Here is a 24628-nt window from a genome sequence, read left to right on the forward strand (position 1 = left end):
GATATGAATCATATTATTTAATCATTGAATAAGCATTGTAAAAAATGTGCTAAAAATACAACAATTATGACTGGTTCGAACTTAAAGAAAATTTTGAAATATGATCCCTTATTTCAGTGATATTTGTTTTCAAGAGTATTTGAAGAGAATTCAAGCACTCCTTCATCCTTTTGGTATCTTAAAGAACAAAGCATTGATACGGTGAAAGGTTCTGGGGCTAATCAATACGGATTTACTAGAAAAAGGGGTGGCAAAGCTTCCCAGCTTTTTGAAATGCTCAAACTCGCAACTCAGATGATATCTTCCAAAAGTAGTTTCGCCTATTTAGTTGTAATGGATTTAATTAATTGGGAAAAGCGTTAATGTTTACAATCTTGAACATTTCACAAAACTTTTTTACATTAAGCTATTTTTAAGGTCTATCGGTTCATTATCGATTTAAAGCGATTCATAGAAAGCTCAGAAGTAATATAATTAAATTTCAAACAAAAATTATTATCAATTTATCAATATTGCATCAATTTATTATTAAGAATTATGCCCTGTAGAGTATTTTTAACCCTTGATTTCAATGAAACCGAAACCGTTATTAGGAATGGTTTGACGGAATTTTCGTTAAAGAAATGTTAACATACAGTTTTTTAAAAAAACATGATTTTGGAGGTGGAAGAGAGAGGAGAGGGACTTAAGGTTAACTTATGTGGGAGTCCTCGGAAGACCCTAATTCGTTATCTCATTTCTAATCAACTGGCTTCTAGATTTGATAAGAGCAAAACGGGCAAAACGTATGAACGGATGACAGATGAACAATCAATAGTACGAGCAATAGTGCGACGTCAAAAATTCTAAACCTCAGATATACAATATTCTATCCAATTCTGATCCCTTAAGATTGCTATCTCTCACCGTTTAGCCTTTAGATTTAACTCCTGTTCATAAGCTTTTCTTTAATTCTAGCACTTAAGGATGGTCCTTACCGATCGGATCTATCACGTCTGATCGGTGAGGACCATTCTTACACATTATAATTAAAGAAAAGTTTACGAACAGAAGGGGTTAGGTCTTCCACGGAGGATAAAGTCATCTGCATCTACGGGACTTAGGGTCGAAGGAACACCTTTTTGACAGGGAACCCCTGTTGATACTTTTGTCAAAATTTTGAAATTTATTTAAGGTATCTAATAAAATGTAAGTAATATGATGTTTTTTCCTTAGTCTTAAAATCTTAAAATCGTGAAAATCTAAATCTTTCCTGATAAGGATAGGTTTTTAAATTTCGTATTACAAATGGTACAAAGTAGGGTGTCAATAAGTTCTGAGAAAATTTTTTGAATAAATAACAATAGGTGTTCCTTTCACCCTAATAAATAGACGAACCGCCCAGGCTAGTAAGGAAACAATTTTGCCCCGAACCAATAAACCTGTGATAAGGAAGTATAACAATGTATAGGGATTACATTTACTCCTCTTACTTTCAGTTTATGCTATAAAACTATAAATTTTTTGTCGACTTAATCACATTGCAAATATGTAGTCATATTCGTGTGAGATAAAAAAAAACTCTTTACAATGTTAGTAAATAATGTTAGATCAAATTAACTGCCAGTGAGTGGATAATCATTCTTTTTTCTTTCCATATTGCTTATACATATGAGTAATAAAAAATCACTTCAGAAGAATACACGTCGATAAAGCCACAAAGAAGATAATAAGGGAAATTACTGAATACATGCGATGAATAATCATTCGATTATATTGTCTGAATAGTTCCACGATTAAGACAAATGTTATGAATTTCAATAGAAAATTTTTATAAACTTCAAAATTGTTGAAAAGTATAACAACTAGAAAATTGGGGTACCTATTCAAGTTTTCAATTATAAAACGTCACTGAAACTCTCACAAAGTTTATATTGATCGTAAAGCCATATTATTACTGAAATAACTATAAAAAAATATTGAAATTACTTTTAGAATTTTGAAAACTTATATTTCAGGATAGAGGGTCGAAGGAATACCTGTTTAGCAGGGAACATCTTTTGGCAATTTCGTCAAAATATTGAAATTTCTTAAGTATTTCTAATAAAATGCAAGTAGGTACTGTTTCTTATTAATCTAGCTTTTCCTATAAGGAGAGATGTTTAAATTTCTTATCTCAAATGATATAAAATAGGGTGCCAATAGGGTCATGACACAAGTTCTTAAAGTGCCAATAAGGCAAGGTATACTCTTCCTTCGAACGGTTATGCCTTCGAATAATGAAAATTTATTTAATTTTTACTAATATTTAATAGAAATGTGTATGTCTCTTAGCAAAAATTAAAGAAAATTCACATTATTCGAAGGCATGAACGTTCGAAGGGAGAGTACTTTCCCATTAAATCTAAAAATCATATAAAGTGAGTAAATAAAATATATTAAAATATAGTAAATAAAATAGGGGAAAGTACTCTCCCTTCGAACGTTCATGCCTTCGAATAATGTGAATTTTCTTTAAGTTTTCCTAACAGATTTAAACATTTCTATTAAATATTAGCTAGCTTATTATCAAATAATGATAATTATGTGATGATCATCTGGAAATTTCTTAGGAAAAGTAAAAGAAATTCATATTATTCAAAGGCATGAACGTTCGGAGGGAGAGTACTTTCCCCTATATAAAATATATAATATAGATATTAATATCCTGGAAGACAAAATTTCGAAAAGTCAAAATCCTGAATTTTTAAAAGTATCATAGTTACTCCACGATTGTACCTGAGCTTTACGGTAACAAAGGCAAATTTTTTGTGTTTTAGGAAATTATTTTACAATCTTCCGTATAATTTCATCCCTTTCACGATTTTGGCCATTCGATATTTGGCTTTTCGGGATTTTGACCCATTTAGGAGTTCGACTCATTCGGGATTTCGCCCATTCGGTATTTTGTCTCTTCATAATTTTAACATTTTTAGATTTTGACTTTCAGAATTTTGGCCGTCACCAACATTTCTCATGCAATTTTTTTTATTTTCAAGTAACATTTTACTCATTTCAAGCCTTAAGGAGCCTCTTAGTTGTAAAGTTTGCAGCCTCTATTTATGACAGTTTCCGAGATATAGAGGCCCCAAACTTTACATTCAATCAATTAATTAAACGAAATTTGCATTATTTATAAAAAATTTAATTTGAGTTTACCACAAATCCAAATTTACAATGAAAGAAACACACATTATAAGCTGAGCTAGGCTTATCACCGGCTTCCTTGTTATCCTTGATAATATTTTTCTTTAATTCGAGTATTCGAGTTTTGTACAGAGCTTCAGTTCCCATCTCCTCTTATTTTTTACTCGATCTTCATCAAGCTTCTCATTTAATATCTTTTTGGATTGTATTACTGTTAATAACACATTCTTCAAAACAACCCAGAAGCTGCAAAAATATAAAATGTCTATAAGGCTATTTTAGCCAAGACACGTTTGAGAGTATTATAGCAGAAGACAGAGGAAGTTTACTTTAGAAACGAACCACATAAGGAAATATTTTCCAAGACTAACCGGTGCATAGCACAATAGGGGAGGGTGTATTCTTCAAATATCCTCATTTAGGATAATTAGATTACATTCTCATCAGTTTCCCAATAAGCCGTTTCTCGGCTTAAGCTGTAGGTCTATTAAGGGCATAAGATTAAGTAGCAGTGTTTCTTAACGGACTATAGTTCTCCAAATTGCTTTGTTGTTCTTAAGAATATTTCATTCAGGATCAAAACATCATCGAATGAAGCACTATAAGAGAACTAAATTTTCCCGCCTGGATTTACATAATAAAAATTAATAGATTTTTTCTGTATTCGGTATTATTAAAATGTATAAATTTCAATGCTATGAACTATGTGCAATAGTTGTAATTTTAAAGGTCAGTCAAATCATTTAGATACACATTGAAGGTGAAATAAACTTTTCAGATAAACAGAGATATTGAGTTGGAATTCTATTCCACTAATTGAATTTTGTGAATTGAAAGCGAATGAGGAGATTTATTGAACAGGACAGAAAAAAACGTTTTTTGGCACATGCTATCAATTGTAATAAGTTCATACAATTTCTGAATGAAATCGACCGTTCTTGAGAGGGTGACATATATAGCACTCAAGGGGGTGTTTTTTCATCTTTAACAGCCAAAATTTTATGAGCTTGTATGTGAAAGTATCTGCTAGTTCCACAACATATTTTTTTTATCCTTCAAGCACGGTTCTATACAAATCCTTCCTCCTATTCATGAGAATTGTACTATATGTAGTTCCTAGCATACCATGGAAAGCCAGATTCACACGGATAAATCGGAGGGGGTGGCTCTGTATCAAATGATTTGAGTGGCAGCCTGGGAACAATGACAACACTGAGGGAAAATAAAAGGGATGAAATGTGGGTTTCAACACAAATTAAACAATGTGAGAGATATCTATATATACGACAAACATTCATATTCCACCCATTTCACCTGACTTCATTCCACTGACTCCTTTTTCGCCAAATTGAAGGGTGCTCATGCAAATACCATTATGAATTATTTAACTAGATTTGTGTATGACCTTTGTGAGAAGGCTTTTAAGGATAATCGTATTACAAAATGCAGCCCTAAGGTAAATAAATTAAGCAACAGTCACAAAGCAAAGAGATTTAAATTGATACAAAAGAGGATTTTCGTGGAGAACGTTAAAGAAATTATAAAAATTTCTACGTATTATCGTTTAATTTCTAAGAAGTCAAGCAATCGGGCTAATTTATTGAGTCTGATTTTTTTTGTATACATTGTAATCTTGTACAAAGCAATACTGTGGAAAGATATTGGATTAATGATCTCATTGAAATCATCAGATTCGGATCGAAGTCCGTACACAAAAGACTGGAAATATCGTCTTGAGATTGATAATCGAGAAATGGGAAAATGCCAGTGAGAATTGGCTATTTTTTGCCTAAGCTATTTGATAAGAATATGACGTCGCAATGGTGTGAAATATCGTAAGATTGAATAGAGCAGCATTGTACAAAAAACGTAATAGAGTGGAATCATAGCTTTATCACCACATTAAACATGTTTTAGTTTTTTTCGTTCACTAAAATTAAACTTTAATTCTGTCTGTTGTATTTAACATTCCTTTCGTTATTTTAAAGAACATTCTTAAGATTTTATAAAATTAAAGGGTTTTGAACTTGGCTCCGTAAATACTGAAAAGCACAACACTAGGTCATGAATACTTTACCCCTCATTGAAGCATTTTCATTTCTATATTAGCAGTAAACCTAAAATTTTACTGATTTGACAGCAATTAAAGTGGACATAAACATAGTGTCGAAGTGCCAACGTCACGGTAATCACTAATTATGTCGGGCTTTACGACCAACAAAACGTAAGATCAAAAGTGTGGCCACTGAATATTGTGATAAAAGCTTAGTTAGAGAAATTTTCCCTCTACCAGTATGTTTATTCCTTGTAGTTTATCGTACTGTGGATGTTTTAGTGTCATATTGTTTTGAGATAGAATTTAGTGCACTAAATTCAGGAGAACCAGTTGTATGTAAGCACCAATGTTCTGAGTTTAAAGCTTTAGTTTAGAATTTTAAAACAAATTATGAAATTTTCTCTTCACTTTCAAGAGTTTTATTTGAATCTTGTTGAGCAGTTTCTTAGTGAGCACCAAACTAACCGATTTCAATTCAGCTGAAAGCATAGTTATTTTCAATCAAATTCTGCTAACCCGCTAAAACAATACTCGTGAGGGAGTACCATTTTCATACATTTGGTTAGCACTTTTTGTTCGAGAACTGCTAACCGGTCAGCATAATGCAGATCGATTCAACAAAAACATGCTGAAAACGTTGCTTTTGACAGTTAACTATATTCGCTGGGTTGTTGTTTTTAATATCATGAAAATAATTCGTAAGAGATAAAAAATTAAATAAAACTATAGACATTGCTCTTATCTTTGACATACAAAGAAATACCATATAAAGAAATACCATATAAAGAAATACAACAAAAATTATGTATTTTAAAAAACATAACGTGTCTTAAATTCCAACCTATCCCGAAAACGATAGGGGAAAGTACGCTACCTTCGGACGACTCAAGCGTCGGACAATTCATTTTTTCTCTATGTTCCTTATGGATTTCTCCCATAGTTCTTTTCTGAAAATTTGAGGCATTGGACTGGCTATTAAAATATAATATTATAATGGACCAAATTCATTTATAACATTCTAAAGTCTAAAAAAATTGAATTGTTCGAAACATAAATAGTCCGAAGGTAGCCGGCTTTCTCCTATATTATATTTACCCTAATTTATAAGTTTCAAGAAATGTTAAGAGGGAATCTTGCTCCTGAAAGTTTTTTTTTAGCACTTAACTGTTCTGAAGTGATTTTGCATTATTGAGTTTTCTCTGTGTTGGTTCCTGTTACGACTGGTGGTTTTATAACACAGCGAGGAATGCGATAATGAACATGAGAATAGTCATGTACTAAAAAGAAATAGTAAGGAGAAAGTTTTCTCCTTTTATAGGATTAATGCCAGAAAATAATGCAATTTTCGTAAATTTTTTATTGTGAAAACATACTATTCTTTCGATCAGTTTTAAACAATTTTTATTAATAAATAGTTCAAGTTCTAAATATTAAGTGATTCAAAGACGCAAAACCCACATTTTTCCGCTCATTAGCGACAATTAATGTGAATCTCACTAAAATTTTAATGAGTAATTGTAAGACCAGAGTTAGATTTAATAAAATTTACGTCGTTACGGAATAGTTTTAATTACTTGCGTGTTTGGAACTTGTGAGGAGGAAACTAGAAGAAAAACAAGGCAATTTCGTATTTTTTTTTTAGGAAGTAAAGACTATTTATTATTAACCGTATCGGGATATATTTTTTTTTACAATGTAATCATTCTGCAAAGTCGTTTATCCCGTGTTGAAAGAATGTATTAAGTCTATTGTACGTAGATCGCCCAGCAGGAGCGCGTTCTCCGCGATGTGAATAGTTCTTCCGTGCCCCCGGAATTTTTTTTTTTTTTTTTGAGAAGAGACTGTGCATTATGTTACGTTTTATCACAGTGAAAATGTTTTTCCCTGACATTCAGGTGCTTGCACCGGGCGGGACTCGAACTCACAACTTTAAGAGTCGAGTCAGAGATCTCATCCGCCCAAGACCCAACGGTCTTGCCTATTGCGCCACTGAGATCCCCAGTAAAGACTAAAAACTCCAAAGTTAAACTCTTTTTCAGGAAAATTTTGATATTCATCTTTAAATTTTCACGAAAACACAATTATTCACTGGTTAAATTATTTTTAGGCTGGATTATCATTGCAAATAAGATGCAAAAATAAAGTTCTACCTAAAATAATTTTTAAAAAAAACTGATTTAAATTGGAAATAAAACACAAGAAAATATTCTTTTATTTGATGGCAGCACTAAAGATTTGAGAAAAGATTTGAAATTGATGGATTTTAGAGATTGATTGAAGGAATATGGGAAAATTGTTCGAAGCCAGAATATGTGCGAAGCCTGAAAGCCTTTCCCTAATCACGTAACGTTATGTTGGTGAGGATGGATAGTTTCATTAAGAAGCAAAAAAAAATGTTCAAAGTTTAATTAAAAATTTATTCAGAATTTAATTATAAAATTGATGCTTATCTATTGACAGTTTAACTCTTTAATAATCACTCAAATGAATGACTCTATGAGAATGTTTAATAACAATATGCATAATTCAATAATATTGATAGATTAGATTTATTCCAGCAATTTGGCACTATTTTATGGACTATATACCATCAATACCCTATTATTATTTGATAGAATTATCAAATCTAACGATGCAAAAGGTGACAGAATATGAGGCGGCTTACAAAATTTATTGCTGCATATATTGTTAGATGTAAATTACTTTATTGTGGCATTAAATGGCTCAGTTGATAATAGGTTAACCATCCACTTTATTATGTGGGAATATTATTTATCCTGTTCACCAATTTAGTTTAATTTTACAGACTAGTTTCCTCTATGTGGACCTGAAAATTTGTGTTCATACCGCCACATAATAATGGACTTGAAACACTCCAAGACTGTGGAATCCACAACATCAGTGGAAACATTTGTACCTAGTAGCAAATCTACTGATTTCCTCCAAGATCACTTGGAAAGTCAAAAGCCAGGTAACTTCTATTTAAATATTTTCCTAATTTATTTTTCCCGTCTAAATACTTGAAAAATGTATACATAGGGCTTTCCGACAGAATTTCAATTAATCACTTCAATTTTTACCCTCTTGTTAGCATCCGCAGAATTTCGCGTGTACAAGAGAAGATGGATTGTTTTAGCAATTTTTTGCTTGTACTCAGCATCAAATGCTCTTCAGTGGATACAATACTCTATCATTGCTAACATTGTGCAACGGTGAGTACATTAATATGTTGGAGAATTATAAAATTTTCTTTATTCAACAAAAAGCAGAATTTTGTTGATACAAAAAATGAATAGAAGAAGGAAAATAGTTTCTCTGAAATAATTCCATTTAAAGCTTTAATGAGCTTACCCGAGCTTTTATTCTTTTCTCTTCTTGTGATATTTAAATAAGAAATTTTGATAGATGAAAAATAGTGTTGTTGTTTTAATCCTTAATGTTCTTTTGAAATATGAAGAAGCTTTCATGAAAGATTTATTTTAGTAAACACTGAAATTTAACTTTGAGTTTATAATGATTTTTGCTAAGGTTACATAAATTTACATATACTTACAAACTTTGCGAAAGTCTCTTATACTGTTATTTAAAACTACTCAAAACCGCATTACATACTTCTTATGAGGCGTTTTATGAGTATAATCAACACACGTATTATTAGTTTTCTTTGTGACGAGCGTAACTTTCTTAAGTACAAACTTTTCAATATAAACAAAAGATAAAGTTAAAAATCTTGTGATATATGGTTTATTTACATGAACAGACTAAACCACAACATACGGGTTCTTTAATTTATGGAAGATTAGAAAAAAGCTCACATTCGAACAATGCAATGTTCTAATATCTCAATGATATTGAGTCGTTTCAATTTTATTCTGCGGTATCAATTTGTGGAAGATTAATTGGAAACTTTCATGTACGATTTTAAAGGAGTAATCCTATTTCCATTTTTACTGACAAGGGTTTTTGGTTTCTCGGGTTTTGCTATGCAATTTTTGGGTTTCTCCGATTTCACGGTGCAATTCTTGGATTTCTCGGGTTTAGTGAAGCGTTTCTACAAGGTGTCTCAATATGAGATATCTTTTAACGATTTTTTTTGCGTTAGAGGTAAATCCAACATTTTATGAAAAATACTTTTGAAACAAAATAAAAACAATTTTTTGAGAGTTTACTGACACTGGCAATATTTTTTTCAAGCCTTTAATCAAAAACTTCGTCTGAACTGCATTAAAATCAATTGAAATATGTCTAATCCTTATTTTTTGACTTATAAATTGAAGTTTTTACACTCACTGAGAGAAGGTCTTCAAATTGAATAAGTGTGAAAATGAGTGTTGGGAAAACTCCGTGCGAAATGGGATTTGATAATACACATATTCCCTACGGTGAGTGTTAAATCAAAGCTCATTTTTTTTAAATGAGAGTTGTAACAAACCGCACTAAGGCTTGCGTAAACTCCCATCACACTCGGGCATTTGAGTGTTGGTACAAGCATTGTATTTTTATGATGAGACTAATGCCAACGCTCAAAAAAAGTGTTCATCGAGTGTTCCATAAACACTCGTGAGTGTTGAACACTCGTCTGCCGTATAGATACAAAATCGACGTACTCAAACTCTCGATATAGAAGTCAATTGCACTTAATAATTTTAATGACATACCACCGTACACGCTTTTTTCACAATAAATACTTTTCATTTGCTATTATTATCTAATTTCTTACCAAATTTTGTCGATTTTTATCGAATTGAAGACGCATTATTCCAAGGATTTTAGCCGTCCGACTATTGCTGAGTGAAACATCCGACATGTTAAAAACTTTTTAAAAATCGTAAAATAATGAAAATAGTAGAAAGTTTAAAACATGAAACCTTCTATTTAAAAAGAAACTAGCCATTTAAAAAAAATATTTATTTAATATTTAAATTTGTTTTTTTTTTTCATTTACAACAAATGATTGTTGACATCTGACAACATTAATTCCTTATAATTTTGTTTATAAGTTTAAGACTGTGAAGTAGGTTAAACAAAAAAGGGTAGTATGAAACGTTTAATTTAACACTATAAACCTACCGACCGTTTTTAATGATTTTTCCTAGTGCGCTCGGTCTAATGACAGAGCATGCTGGGTACGATACTCAAATAATTTTTCTTGGAAAAGAGGAAAATATTAAAATTTAAATTTAAATTTATTGTATCGTTTAAATATGTGTTAATTAAAAAAAATATTCCGGTCAATTTAACCGGTCTTGGTAGGTATAGTGTTAGAATAGAGGAGAAAATAAATAAACTTGTATACTTTTGGGACGATAAAGCTCTACCTATAGTTTTAATTAAAACGACATGATATTTATAGATACAGATGGTACTGTAATACATCTAGTTCCATCACAAATTTAATGATTTTGATCACGCAAAATTTATGTTGGAGAAGTCAAAGTTAAAGTTTGTTCTAAATCCCAGCTAAAGCATTAAAGTGCAGCTTTTAAGACCAAACTCCAACTTTGTCTTCTATCTCACCAAAGTACTGTTGAAATCTATACTAGATAATACATTGTATGTAATATCCAATACATATTTATAATATATCTGCTATCACATCTATTATATGTGAATTATATTAATCTAAAATGACAAGTGAACAGCTATAGTTGCATAATTTAAATTAATCTTGGTAGATAAACTCAGATGAAAGAATATACGTCCTAATTAGACTTCAGGCAAAACTTGTTTCTTTACGAAACTTGTCTGTTTTTTTTTCAAACTCTTCTTCTTTTAATTGCAGTGTGTAGTTTCCAAAGCCTCAATCATTTCGCACATGCTAAAATGGTAATGACACAATTTATTTTAAATATGGCATTGAGGCGACAGAGCAATAATAGAAGGTTTAATCGATTGAATGCGAATTTAATTTAAATTTTTAAACTATCCTATCCTCAAAATTAAGGCTTTATGCCACGGGCACACCTTTTGGATAAGGAAAAAATCATAAAATTAAACTTCACAAACATTTCTTTCTGATTAAACATCTTGCTTGCATATCTCTATACTATATTCTGAGAGTCTGGATTAAACTTAAATTAAATTTGCTGTGATGTTCAAAAGAAGAAGAAGAAGAATGCGTAAGAGTGGGATAAAATGTACGTACACCCTCTTCTTTCTCAATAATTTTGCTTACCTATGTCCGTCCCATTCTTCCGGATTTTTCTTATTTTTTTTAACATATCATATATAAAATTCAACTTAGTTCAGTCGAATTTTAAATGCGAAAGAAAGGGTCGACTATACATAAGGCGTTTGAGAAAGAAAAGGATGTGAATTTAGATTTGATGAAATTCTCCTGATCTAAAGATATGCCGGAGTCATAAAAATTAATAACTTTAATTTCGACAAAAGAAAGAGGTCAAATTCGCGAGCGCTAATAGATTAAACAGGAATTTAATCCTGAACTATACTAAAATATTCCATACAATACACCATTTTGTCTTCATCCAGGACATATTCTCTTCTTCTAAAACAAGACACCAAATTATTTGATTGACCTCAAATTTAATTTGACCTGTGCTGGGGTGGAATTTCTATTTTATACTCCGAACATAAGTTATAATTTCCTTTTATATGCTGCAATTTTTCGTAATATACCTTGGTTTTAATGCAGACAATCCAGGTAATATAATTTTCACCGTACAAAAAAAACTACAGTGTCCTCGGTCGCAAATATCCCTGCTATTCGCTATTGTGGGAGATGGACATTTACATAGAATAATGCAATTGTAATATTGAATGAGTGATATGTTAATTCTGGGACAGCTTTATTATGGAAATTCGGATTTTTGATATCTGCAAAACGGGTTTAGTTAATTAAAATTAGCATAAATGCTGATATTAGAAACTGTCTGAGTAGCACTCTTGATGTTACAGATACTATGGAATTACCAGTACCTGGGTGGATTGGACTTCAATGATTTATATGGTAGGTGAATTCCTAGACTTATCATGAAGAGAAACTTTAAAAGACTTTTTTTTTTAAACTCAACAGGTGCTCTACATTCCATTAATTACGCCAGCTAGTTGGATTTTGGATAAGATGGTGAGATAATTTACTCTATTATGCATATTTTCATTTAAAAATTAAAAATTTCATATTTTAATATGAAATTAATTATGGAAAATGTCAGTGTTAAGGATTAAATACACATGAAAACTGTAATTATTTTGAGATTAACTCAGCACGGCCGGTTGATCAAAAGCATTTTAAATTAGGGTAGGGACCTACATAGGAAGAAAAAAAATTTAATGATAATCGTTGGTGTTTTTTTTCCAATTTTAAACCATCACCAACTCATGGGTGGTTACCATAGCTGGAGATTATGAAACGGTCGCAGAAATATAGTAAAGAGACTGATGTCCATAGTAAATTTAGCATATAATGACTTCCTCATTAAAATCTCTGTCAGAGCATTTGCCACTACACATAGTACAGCCATTAGAATATCAATTGAAATTGATTCAGTGTGGAGTGACACTGAATGTGACCATGTATTATCCAAATTCTAGGGTCTTCGTTTTGCAGCTATTTGTGGTGTATTGGGGACATGTCTGGGAGCATGGATAAAGGTGTTCTCAGTGCAACCGGATCTCTTTTATGTATCATTTATTGGGCAGAGCATTGTGGCAACATCTCAGGTGAAATACCTGTACAGGTAATACGTGCTTAGTCTATATCTTAGTCTTGTTTATTCTTTTCTGTACTTAGGTTTTTATCCTGTCACTTCCGGCACGTCTGGCTGCATTGTGGTTTGGACCCGATCAAGTATCTTCTGCCTGCAGTATTGGGGTATTTGGAAATCAGGTGAATAAAATATTGCTATATTTAAAATCACATTTGAGACATTTTATAGTGCAAAGAAAAGGACAAAAGAAAATACCACGTCAAACGGATTTAAGGATTTGGGGACTTGGAAATACAGCTATAGGGGAAAGTACTATCACTTCGAACGTTCATGCCTTCCAATAATGTGAATTTTCTTTAAGTTTCCCTAACAGATTTAAACATTTCTATTAAATATTAGCTAGCTTTATTATCAAATAATGATAATTATGTGATGATCATCTGGAAATTTCTTAGGAAAAGTAAAAGAAATCCATATTATTCAAAGGCATGAACGTTCGGAGGGAGAGTACTTTTCCCTATACATTTTAGAAGTACAGATTGTCCCAACATTAAACACATCGAATTTATTAAATGCGACTAGTAATACACAGTTAGATATTTTTGCCTAATTGGTGCTAATCAGTCAGCGTTTTTGGCGAAAAGTTAAAATAACATGTCATGCGTTATAGCTTTAATATTAAGTACTTAATTTATGCTATTGTAAAGTCCTTAATTAAGTAGTTTGATTTCAAGACATGAAAAAATTTGCGAAAAAAGACACATTTCATTACGCTGAAAATGAAACGCTGAAAAAATTCTTTATTTTTCCTTTGCCAAAACTTGCATGCCAACTCCACTGTGTTTAAAGTTCTAAATTGAGAACTGATCCAATATGATATTTTGCTGACTAAATTAAATTTTTCGCTTCTCATTTATGAAGTGCTTGTAGAAAACTAAAGGATAAAGAAAAATTGCGAAAAGTTTCAAGTTCGAGCACTTCAATGGAAAACACTTACTAAATAAAAATCATTTTCGCTCGCTTAACTATTTATCTCAGCATTTTGGATGAATTTAATAAAAAAAATCGATTCCAATAAAAAGGAAAGTTGCTAATTTTTTTCGTAGGAATAACACAATAAAAAACAAACATTCCTCGAGGTGGTGTATTTACTCTTGCTCATCCCATGAAATTTTCATTATACGTGAAACAATGCAAGGAGAGAGAGACAATTTAATGGCTATATGGCACAAGATGTTAAATTTCCATCTGGGAATCTTATCTTATAGTCCATTGTGGACTCTTGTCACGTGGGAAATTCCTTTTGCACAATTACAGACAGAATGCTCCATACCTGCTCGGATACAGTATATGCACATTTTTATTTTCCTGAGTCTCTTTACGAGAAGCGGAAAAGCTAGAAGAATGATGTTGTTTGTGTACAAGAGGATGAAAAGTTGGAAAATATGAGAGAAGGAAATGTGGTAGAATGCAATTCCACAGTCGTTTGTTGATGTCTCGCCAGGATCCGACTATATAGAGAAAGATAGGCAAACAATGTGTTATATAAAATTTAAAAGAAATAACCTCTCAGAACGAACCTCTCAGTCAGTGTAAAACCGTATTCGAAAGACGTAAAAAAATCTCTATCGACTTTAAAAGAAATCGAAAAAATCACAAAATGTCACTGAAATAACCTCAGCGCTATATATGGAGCACAATAATGCCCAACGCACAATAACTTTTGTATAGTAAACATGTTTTTGACATTTCTATGAGAGTGAGTGAGATTTAGATCTAGTCATCTCCATCTTTCTCATGGGAAATAATGAAAACATGTTTACAAATAAAAGTTATTGTGCGCTGGTCATAATAATAATAATAATATTAATGCTGGCACAATATTTCATGAAGGAACAAACTAGGCCTTCACGGAAGGGGATTTTTCTAGACACGCATTATTATTTTTTCTTATACGGAATGAGATTGTCAGTCCCATGCCCGTGGAATCAAGTGCAGTGAAGTTTACTGGGTGCAATCCGAACACCTTTAACGCCAGAAAAATTCCTGGTGACCTAAAGGGATTCGAACCCGGGACACTTACATCATAGAGCGAGTGCTTTACCACTTGACCCATTGAGTGCCCATGGAGCACATTAAGAACTACAAATCTCTAAAAAGAATATAATAATTCTCCTAGCTCTCCAAATGCATCCTTTTAGTGTTCCAAACATTTTTTTTGTTTTTTTCTAAAATTCTTTAATAATTTCTGATAGTCTCGATTTTTATACAAACAATCTGGATTGATTTCAATCGATTATGAACCGGTAAGGAACAGGTTATGAATCGGTAAGCAATTTCTTATCCAAAACTCAATTGTGTTATTCCTAATCTATTTTGGGCGATCTTTTGAGTGATTTATGAATCAGTTCAAAGTGATTGTGAACCAGTTGCGAACGTACTTTTGCGGTAGAGAATTCAATGATGTGACACTTTGTCACCTCTTTTAATGTTATAAAACAAAATTTACAGGTTGTCTGAAAAATTCGCGTATAAGAATATTTAAATTAATCGTAAAATTTTAAGTAAAAATCAATTATTTAGTACCACTATCAGTATTAGTCTATACTAACTTTTATTTTTATATGTAAATTTTGAAAAATTTAAACTTTGACATGTGATTAAATCATTTGATACAACAGGTTTAAAGGCAATGGAAAATAAGTCCGAGATAGTAAATTAACTAGGGGTATATCTTCCTTCAAAATCAACTATTTGTATTTGATCAGTTTAGTTTTAAGGCGGTCTGTAAATCTAGAAGCTGATACATACTGGAAATCCAAAATGCTATCGTTTATGCTGTTATGTGATTAGTCCTAAAATTGCTCGTATCATAGGCATCTTATACTAATAGATACCATACATAACTCTAAAAGCGCATTTACATTCGAAATAATCTTTAACAAAATTGAAAAAAAAACCATTCTAGAAGAATGCATTAATTACAAATCTTTTAGACCATTTGGTCTTAAACTGGGAGTTTGTGGAGAAATAAAATATCCACTTTGTCACATTTTACCCCGGATTCTCCTATTCGTTTATATGGTCCATCTTCCAACTCATTCACTTTCATCTGTGATTCCGACTTCCCTAAAACTTTATGTCTTATTATCACTTTTTTTTGTATAAATAAACTGGCATAGATAAATGTGCAAGTCTTCTTTTTCAGAACAGAAAATTCGCCTTCGCCAATTTTCCACTTGGCAGTGGTAAAAGATATCTTATTATGTACTTTTATGCAAAGTTGAGAATTTTACATTTTGAGATTGTTTTCTCCATCCTCTAGGCGAACATTTTCAATATCATTTAAACCTGATCACTATATAAATCAACTCTTAAGCTGCAAGAGGATTTTTTAGTGTTTTCCATGCCATGTGATATAGTGTTGTGATGTTGTGATAAATATAGGACTAAAACATTCCTGTAGAAGACAGCTTCATTTATATTGAAAGCACTTCGAGCTAGTATGAAAAAGCAGGACCTTACCAAACATGACAATCTACAATTATTCTTCAGTCTGGAAAAATAATTCAATTAGTTGAATCAAGATTAAACATAAAGCACCCTTTATTTCCGTGATGGATTTTTTAGTTTTTGATTAATTAAAGATATTTTTATTGATGTGACATTTTAAAACACAAAGTTTTACGTTTTTAGCTAATTTTGGCAGAAATTTATGTTGGAGAGAAACTTTGAACTTTGAAAGATTTGTCAAAATAAATTTCCTGAGTAATTTTTTGCGCATTTTGCATTTTCACTTCATGACTTGAATCCTAGAACCTTCAGGCTTTCACGCAAGCACTAGAGAAAAGTTCAACTTGAAAGCATCATTCGAGGGCGATGAAGATAAATGAGGCTAAAATGTTACCAAAAAAAAGTATAATATCTTTGTGGTAAAAGCTGAGTCAATATAAATTAAAGTGTCAATAGAAAATGCTTATTGATTTTCCAAGCAAAAAAAAATAAAATCACTAACTCATTCATTTTAATTTGGCTTCTTTACTTTAAAAAGAAAATGAATTCTCGTTGCGAAATGTGAATATATATCATCAAATCAACGAGGAGATATGCTTGTGATTATAATTAGTATGGTTATTTTAAAAATGTCATGTTTTTCGTTTCAATTCCCGTCAACAGATATAAATTATGAGTATTATTTCTGTGAAATAATACGGAGGAATAACAATTCAGCAATATTCAGTTTTTAAGTATTAATTTGGGTGAATTATAAGCCTTTTTTTAATTAAAAAAATACCTGGAAAAAATTGAAATACAATGTGGTTCCAGTTACAGGACTTTTTGTATCACAAAATCGAATCTTTTTTTTTAATAAATACAGTGTGACTCCGGTTGTGTCAACTTGGACTCAAAATGACTACTATAGTGTCAAGTTTTCTTTAATTTTTTAATTCACAATATTTATTTCCATTATGAACTTTTTTAAGAAAAAATGTGTATTTTTACATACTAACGTATTATATTAAACAAACATTTAGAAAAGTCATAATAAAATTTTGAACTTGGCAGTTTCATCTTTTAAAATAAAGTTAATGAAATTAAAAGATCATTTATCTATTCGTATCAGAGACATTCAATCATAATATTAAGAATAGAATAAAAAATTACTGACATTGAATTAATTTTGTAAATAATAAACTATCATAAAAAGAACCATTTTTAAATAAAAAGTGTGAATTTCATTTAAAACGAATTTCATATTTAATTAAAAAAGAAGACCACATATAAAATTTGGAATAAAACGAAAGAGCAATTAAAAATTAAATTTGATCAGTGAAATATTAAATTTTTTTATCATGAAAACTAAAATTCGTTACAAAAGTCGAGTGTGATATTTTGGTAACCGAATCTATTTTTACTGCTCATTTGGACATAGACTATTATGTCCAACGCACAATAAATTTAAGGCTATTTATTAAAATATATTCCCATAAGTCAGATTCATTAAAGGAATATGGGCAAAATATGAATTGTTCGAAGCCAGAAAGTATGCGAAGCCTGAAAGCCTTTTCCTAGTCTTTATTTCGCATGGCTATTGTCAATCGTCAGTGAAATTACCATATGGTAATTTTTATTGTAATTATTACCTCTTTTAACGTGGAGCTATGGCGATATTTTCCCATAGAGGTATCCCCGATATAACATGCGGACGTCCAAGTTATTCACTATGACTATAGATTGTAAAATAACGTTATGCTGACTTTACTTTGCTACTTGGGTATATATCTGTAAAATATAAACAAAGGAATAAATCAGAAATTTCAGTTTTTTAGTTCCCATTTCTATGTAGCGTTTTAATACTGAAATCTTCTACAGATCCCCTATTACAGTTTGCCTGGTGAAATAATTAATTTTCAGGTGTTTTAATATAAATATAACCATCATACAGAACGTTAATGAAATTACTTCTTTATTGACTCAGACAAAGTGCCAAGATGAAGGTAGAGAAAGAAGGATATCATCAGTAAGATGAGATATAATTCAGTATGGGGGTTATAAGCAAATTGACCAGAGGCACAGGAATATTACATTGATGAACAGGAAACTTTTTACTTCCTCATTCAATTTACACTTTGGCAGAAAATGGTCTAAAACTCCAGTAAAATTTATAATTAAATAACCTTCTTAGATGCCTGATAACATCGTGTATTAGGATGCCTACAATTACTTTCCCTCATATAGACATTTCGACCATGATGCGGGATTATTACTACTATATATTGCTATCAGTGACTTTAATTTTCATTTGCAGAGGAGCAGAAGCGATAAAATATTGGATGTGGGATTTTTTGGCTTAAGATCTTATGCAAATAGAAAGTGGACTCGTTTTAATTGGGCAATAAATTATGAAAACTCTATACTAGATCCTTGTCTTATGCCGTATAACAATGTTGGGTGGAAATTTATCATAAAATGTAGAGAGCTGATGTAGAACATTGAGCGATAGAAAAAAACGGCGGAAAATTCACTGGCCGCAGATGCAATGCATTGTAAATCCTTCAGAAAGTGTCACGCATTCTACGCCATTTATCCATCAAAGCTCAAGCCAGCGATAAGCATTGAAATTGATCCAGTTTTTTTTTAATGTTTGGCTCATGTACAAAAGCTCAATTGGGGATGAGCCAGAAGTAAAACAGGGCACATCTACAAACCGCAAAATCGCACTCTACTGGTGGAAGGCCGTGTGGGTTAAAAAAAAGTCATCAGCAGAAAATTGTCCGGGAATTTATTTTACATTTCCACTTGAGTCATTTCGGGCTGCTGTCCATGATGGCGCAGTCATGACAGGCTGGCACAAAATGGAAATTTGGTCAAATGAACAGATGACCATCAAAAGCTACAAATGCTGGCTAAAATTAAATTGCACATCATGAGTGCACAGATTGTTAGAGAAATACGATTTCCTGCTAACTCTGCAGAGGCACATTAATCGTCTCGCCAAAGGTGTCACACTAGAGATGTGCGCCAAGCCGATTTTAGCCGCTCGGTGCGAGCCGCCGAAATTTTTGCTTAGCCGCCGCCGCCAAAAATTTTTAATGCGCGCCGCCAGCCGGCGCCGCCAGTTCTTTTTCAGCGCGCCGCGGCGAATTTTGTTTATATTTCAACTCAATTCAGTAATTTTTCTGACAATACCTATAATACTGTACATCTGTAAAAATATTATGGATTCCTACAACTTTTTACTTCACGATTACGTATAAACATTAAAAAAATAATTTTAGATACAGAGAAATCGTCAATCAGAGCAAATGAGACTCAAATCATCCAGTTTTAGTGGAGATAGGAAAAATTCCTGCCTCCACCCAGAATCGAACTGGAGACCTCTCGTTAACTAGACGAGTGCTCTACCAACTGAACTATAGAGGAAACATGCTCTGATTGACTTGCTACAGCGACATTTAGCCACTTTAGATATTCACGAAAAATCTTTTCCTCTATGGGACACTTTTGTTCCAATGGTCCCTAAGGGGTTAACCCTTTAAGAATGATTGGAATACCGGTGTCCCATAAAGAAAATAATTTTTCTTGAATACCTAAAGTCATTTTTTTCTCATGTTTGTACGTAATTACAAAGGTTGAAGGTTTCTAGGATATTTTTTGCAGGTCTCCAGCTATTTGCCACCGTCAAATCATACAACTTTGTGCCAGGGGGTGCAACTTTGTGCCACCCTATTTTTAGACTTGAAAAGCTTTCTAGCGGAATTGGTAGTTGCGAGGAAGCTTCAAAAATTGTGAAAGGTAGCTCTAACATACGCAAAGTAATTACCGGTATTCCTTTTTATATGCTTGTTACCAAATGTTGGTAAAAATTCCATCATTATCTGTGCTGTTTCTTCATTTTTCTAAATCGGTAGAAAAGTCTCCTCCGGAACTCACATTTATAAACGTTTCTAATTTATTCCGTGTGTGTTGTTGCAATCCTTTACTATTGAGGATTAAATAGCTGAATCTTTATCAGAATTTGATCACTGATGGTGTAAATTTAAGGTCTTAGGAAAATATACATACAATTATTGGGAGCATCAAAACTTCAAGTGACCACCGCCAGGGGCGCTATAATCGAAAGATTGATTTTCTTAATTTATAAATCTGCGTTTCCAATTTCGACGAAATTTTAGTATGTTGTAGCGTAGCTAAGGCTGAGACCTCTCTAACGATAGGTCGCACTAGCCTCTCGATGTTCCTTGAGTCGACTTATAAAAAATAATTTATTAACTAGGGGGAGATGGGGCTACTTGCACTGTGGGGCTAGATTCAATTTCGTTTGAAATTTCAATTTGAAATTTCATTTGACAGAAAGAGACAGCTGTATCTGATTTCAGTTTGAAAGAGTAAGAGGTAAAATTTCAATCGATTGAATTTCATTCTATTGAAAAGGTGTGCCAGCGCCATCACCTTTTGTTTTTACTTTCTGCGTGTCTTTTTGGATTTTCGTTATAAATCATTAAAAATTCTTTAATTACGTGACAATTTCTTTCTTTTCGAAAAATATATTACTGAATATATCTATTACTGAAATTAAGTTATAAAAAGAAAGCAAAAATAGTTGCGAAATATTTGCCTATTTTTACACTTTTTAAAATTTTTGAATGTAGTACAGTGGGGGCAACAGCCTTGCCTTGCCTCCCCCCCCCTGGGGCTTTTAATTGTTTTTGAGTTTTTATGAGCTCATTTTTGTATTGATACTGTACAAACGAGCAGTAAAACATCAAGTTTGAGAAGTGACTAAATTTACAACTTTAAAAGCAGTAGAATTTTCATGAAAGTTTCGATCTTTATGGATAGAAAAATTAAATCCATTTTTGGAAAGATTTGTATTTTTTATTTATCATATTTAATTTTTTTCTGACCAAATATCTTTTTTTACTTCTCATTTGTTTTTGTCATCTTTGACGCTTCTAGGGGGGGGCAGCTGCTCCCCTGCCCCTAGCTGGGTACGCCCATGGATGTAAGATTTATCATTGATTACGTTCACCGGTTTCATTTTTATTGATGATTTTCGGTTCGTAAAAAATGGGGGTAAAGGGGTAAAGTGGTTCGTAAAGGGTTAAGATTTTAAACATTTTTTTTTAAAATAATGTTTTAATCAAGTGCATCGAATTCAACTTCTTACCAAATATTCCAACTGTTATCAAATTTTCATCGAGAAATATTTTTGTTTGTAGAAAAACAATTTTTCTATTGGATATTGAATTTGAATTTATAATTCCAGGTAAAATTATTTTTATTTTTACGTCTACGGATTTCAAAAATTTTTGTTAATATTTTTATTGAATCTGTCTTTTTGTAAAATCATAAAAATGTTGTGCCTAAAGTTGACAGATTGTTTTCTATCTGTTTTGTTGTTACTATTTTTTTTTAAATAGATTTCCATGATTAGTAATTCTAGCAAGAAAAAAATTTGAGGAAAATCGATAAAATTTATGTGGATTATAATCGAAAAATGTTAAGGAAAAAAGTCTGGCGCGCCTAGCTGAGCCGCAGCTGATTGCTTCAGCTGGCGCGCCGGCGCGCAGCCAGCCGCCGACAATTTTTAAATGTTAGCCGCCGCCGCCGAAATTATCTCGGCGCACATCTCTATGTCACACACAGGGGATGGAACCATTAACTTTCAAAGGAAATTTGTATTCAAGTGAAAAAGATCATTTTTACCAGAAGTGGGAATAGGTCTTCAACGGTTTGTCACTGATTTAAATTAATTCTTCAATTTTAATTGATTCTCATAATTATAAGCAATGATAATTGAGGATTTTAAGACCTTTTAAGTGATTCCGATTTGCATCAAAATGATTGAGAATAAAATTCAATTCAAATCAAATTTATTTCAATAAAGTGTGTTGCAGCTGCCGATTGATTTCACAACCTGCCTCCCTGTGTAAACGGTAGAAAACCTGGATCCCTGACCGTATAAGCCATAGAATTGCAAATAATTTCAATAATAGTATGAATCCAAGCAGGGGAGGATGGGGTAGTTTCATTCCTGAATTGCAAATTGGATTTTAATGTCGTTTCATATGAAAATGATAAACAGGAATAAAACTTAGTATATATACTGTACGATACAGTTTGGATTTGGGTTAATAAAAATAGAAATAATTATCCTTTAATTAGGCTTATTGTGGAGAAGACGATTTTACCTGAATAGCACAATGCATGAAAGTTCCCTAATATGGGGCTATTTCAGTTTAAACGAAATAAAAATTTACGTTTGTCTAAAACTTGAGATACTGGAATAGATTTTTAGTATTTAAAGATTTTTAAACACCTGCCTTATACAAAAATATATCCGAAAAAGTATTTCATTACAGAATTTTAATGAGATTTTTTTTTTATAAATACGAGAACTTAATTGTTTAATCGTTATTATAATTGCCAAGTTTTGTTTGTTTTCGATGTGTTGATCTACATCTTAACATTGAAAAAAACATTATAACATGCACTCTAGAAGAACTTCTCTGTTATAGTAAAACATATTTTTGATTAATATTTTATAATTATGAATCCTCATAATACTTACCAAAAGTACAGAATACTTTCAAAATTTATTAATTAATTATTCAGAATTTATCAAAATTTTTTTTATGAGGTTGGCAATTTGACAACATTTATTAAACAATAAAAAACTGGTTTTGTTTTTTTTTTTAATCTTGTTTAACAAAAATAGATATGACAATAAAATTCAACTCAAAATTCAATTCAATTAAATTCAAATGCAATTTTAGGAAATGTATTTTTGAAATTTAGAACTTAATCGACAAAAATTGGCTAGCAAAACTTTTACAATGAACATTTAAAGTTGTTTTTAATTAAAATAGTTAATTATTGGCTACAAAAAAGTTCCCCATGAACCTAAATGAAACTGCCCCTCTTGTACTTTCAGGACTTAAAGCAAAATTATTAGGAACTCTAAAGAGAAGCGGTGCGAAAGTATAAAGTTGTTATCAACATAGGGCATAGGTACTGCTATATAACATAAAGGTTTGAATTGAATCATTTCTTTGAAAAGGATACGAAAGATATGCAATAATTGAAACTGTCCCTTCGTTAAACTGACTCACCCTCCCATAATTGGAATGCAAAAATCTCACTTAGTTAAGGAACCGGAGATAAATTCGTAGAGCAGTTGCAGGCGGAACGGCAACAGGCTCTAAGAATAAAATTCTTAGAGAAATTTAACTTTGACTTGAAATATATTGAACTAATGAAAACCGTATATTTGAGCTACTGGAGGCACTTTATGCCTATTTAAACCAATTTTTCTGCACCAAGTCCGGATTAAATCGACATGAATAATTGAGATAATCTGTAAATGTACAGTGTGATAGCCAGGGATCGTAAAACTTTAAGAAGATCTTTGAGTAGTTATCAAACCTATCAAAGTAATTTGTAACTCATACCCATTTTTTTTCTTTTTAATCTCAGCTTGGTATTGCCATCGGCTTTGTGATGCCACCAATTTTGGTGAGGAACCACGATGATCTGGATTTGGTGGGAAAAGACCTCAAATTTATGTTCTACCTTGTGGCTGGCTACACTACTCTTCTGGTGATATTGGTATTTATCTGTAAGTAGCCTTCATATATTTATTTTTTTTAAATATTTCTGGTAGTGTCTTCAGTTATTCTATTCGAGATGCTGATGCTGCTCATAAACTCCAGATCGTATTATTTATGTCTCTAGGGATAAAATGAATATCTTATTGATAAATCTCTGGCTGGGATGCTTCTTGAGGGATTTCTTGGAGATCCCGAAGCGCTGTCCCTTGCCGTTTGGTTTTTAGATATATGATTTCCGGAGTATGGGTAACCGAACATAAATATATTAGGTTGTTTCATTAAAAACGTCGCAAAATTTTTCACTTGTATTTATAAGAGAAGGTTGAATTATTTTTCAATTTAAGAGTTATAAAATCTCATTATTAATTAATTAATGATTAATTATTAATTTATTTCTGCGAAAGCAAACAAATTGTCTGAAATCCATTGATGCAAGTAGTGCTGACAACTGATTTCAATTTTCAAGCTTTTAAACGAAAAGTTAGACCTACTAAAAAACAAAAAAAATATCTTAGACTAACACTTTTAATATAAAGTGAAAAATTTATTTGCATAAAAATTTTCTTATGAAAAATTACATAACATTTGGGAAACATTTTAGTACCCAAATTGATCGTAATCCA

General features: G+C 31.7%; 1 protein-coding gene across 2 annotated transcripts in view; it reads left to right on the forward strand.

The window, feature by feature from the left end:
• LOC129800859 (feline leukemia virus subgroup C receptor-related protein 2) overlaps window positions 1-24628 on the forward strand; it is a 33551-nt gene that overhangs the window by 2839 nt on the left and 6084 nt on the right. Inside the window, exons 2-8 of one of the 2 annotated variants that reach the window (XM_055845561.1) lie at window positions 8015-8192; window positions 8313-8433; window positions 12140-12191; window positions 12258-12308; window positions 12776-12904; window positions 12975-13070; window positions 23872-24013. In XM_055845561.1, the coding sequence (XP_055701536.1) occupies window positions 8081-8192; window positions 8313-8433; window positions 12140-12191; window positions 12258-12308; window positions 12776-12904; window positions 12975-13070; window positions 23872-24013 (703 nt within the window). In that variant the 5' untranslated portion in view covers window positions 8015-8080. The remainder of the gene's footprint in view (window positions 1-8014; window positions 8193-8312; window positions 8434-12139; window positions 12192-12257; window positions 12309-12775; window positions 12905-12974; window positions 13071-23871; window positions 24014-24628) is intronic. The other variant, XM_055845560.1, reaches the window with a different exon arrangement.

This window comes from Phlebotomus papatasi, chromosome 2, assembly GCF_024763615.1.
Source record: "Phlebotomus papatasi isolate M1 chromosome 2, Ppap_2.1, whole genome shotgun sequence".
Taxonomy (NCBI): Eukaryota; Metazoa; Arthropoda; class Insecta; order Diptera; family Psychodidae; genus Phlebotomus; species Phlebotomus papatasi.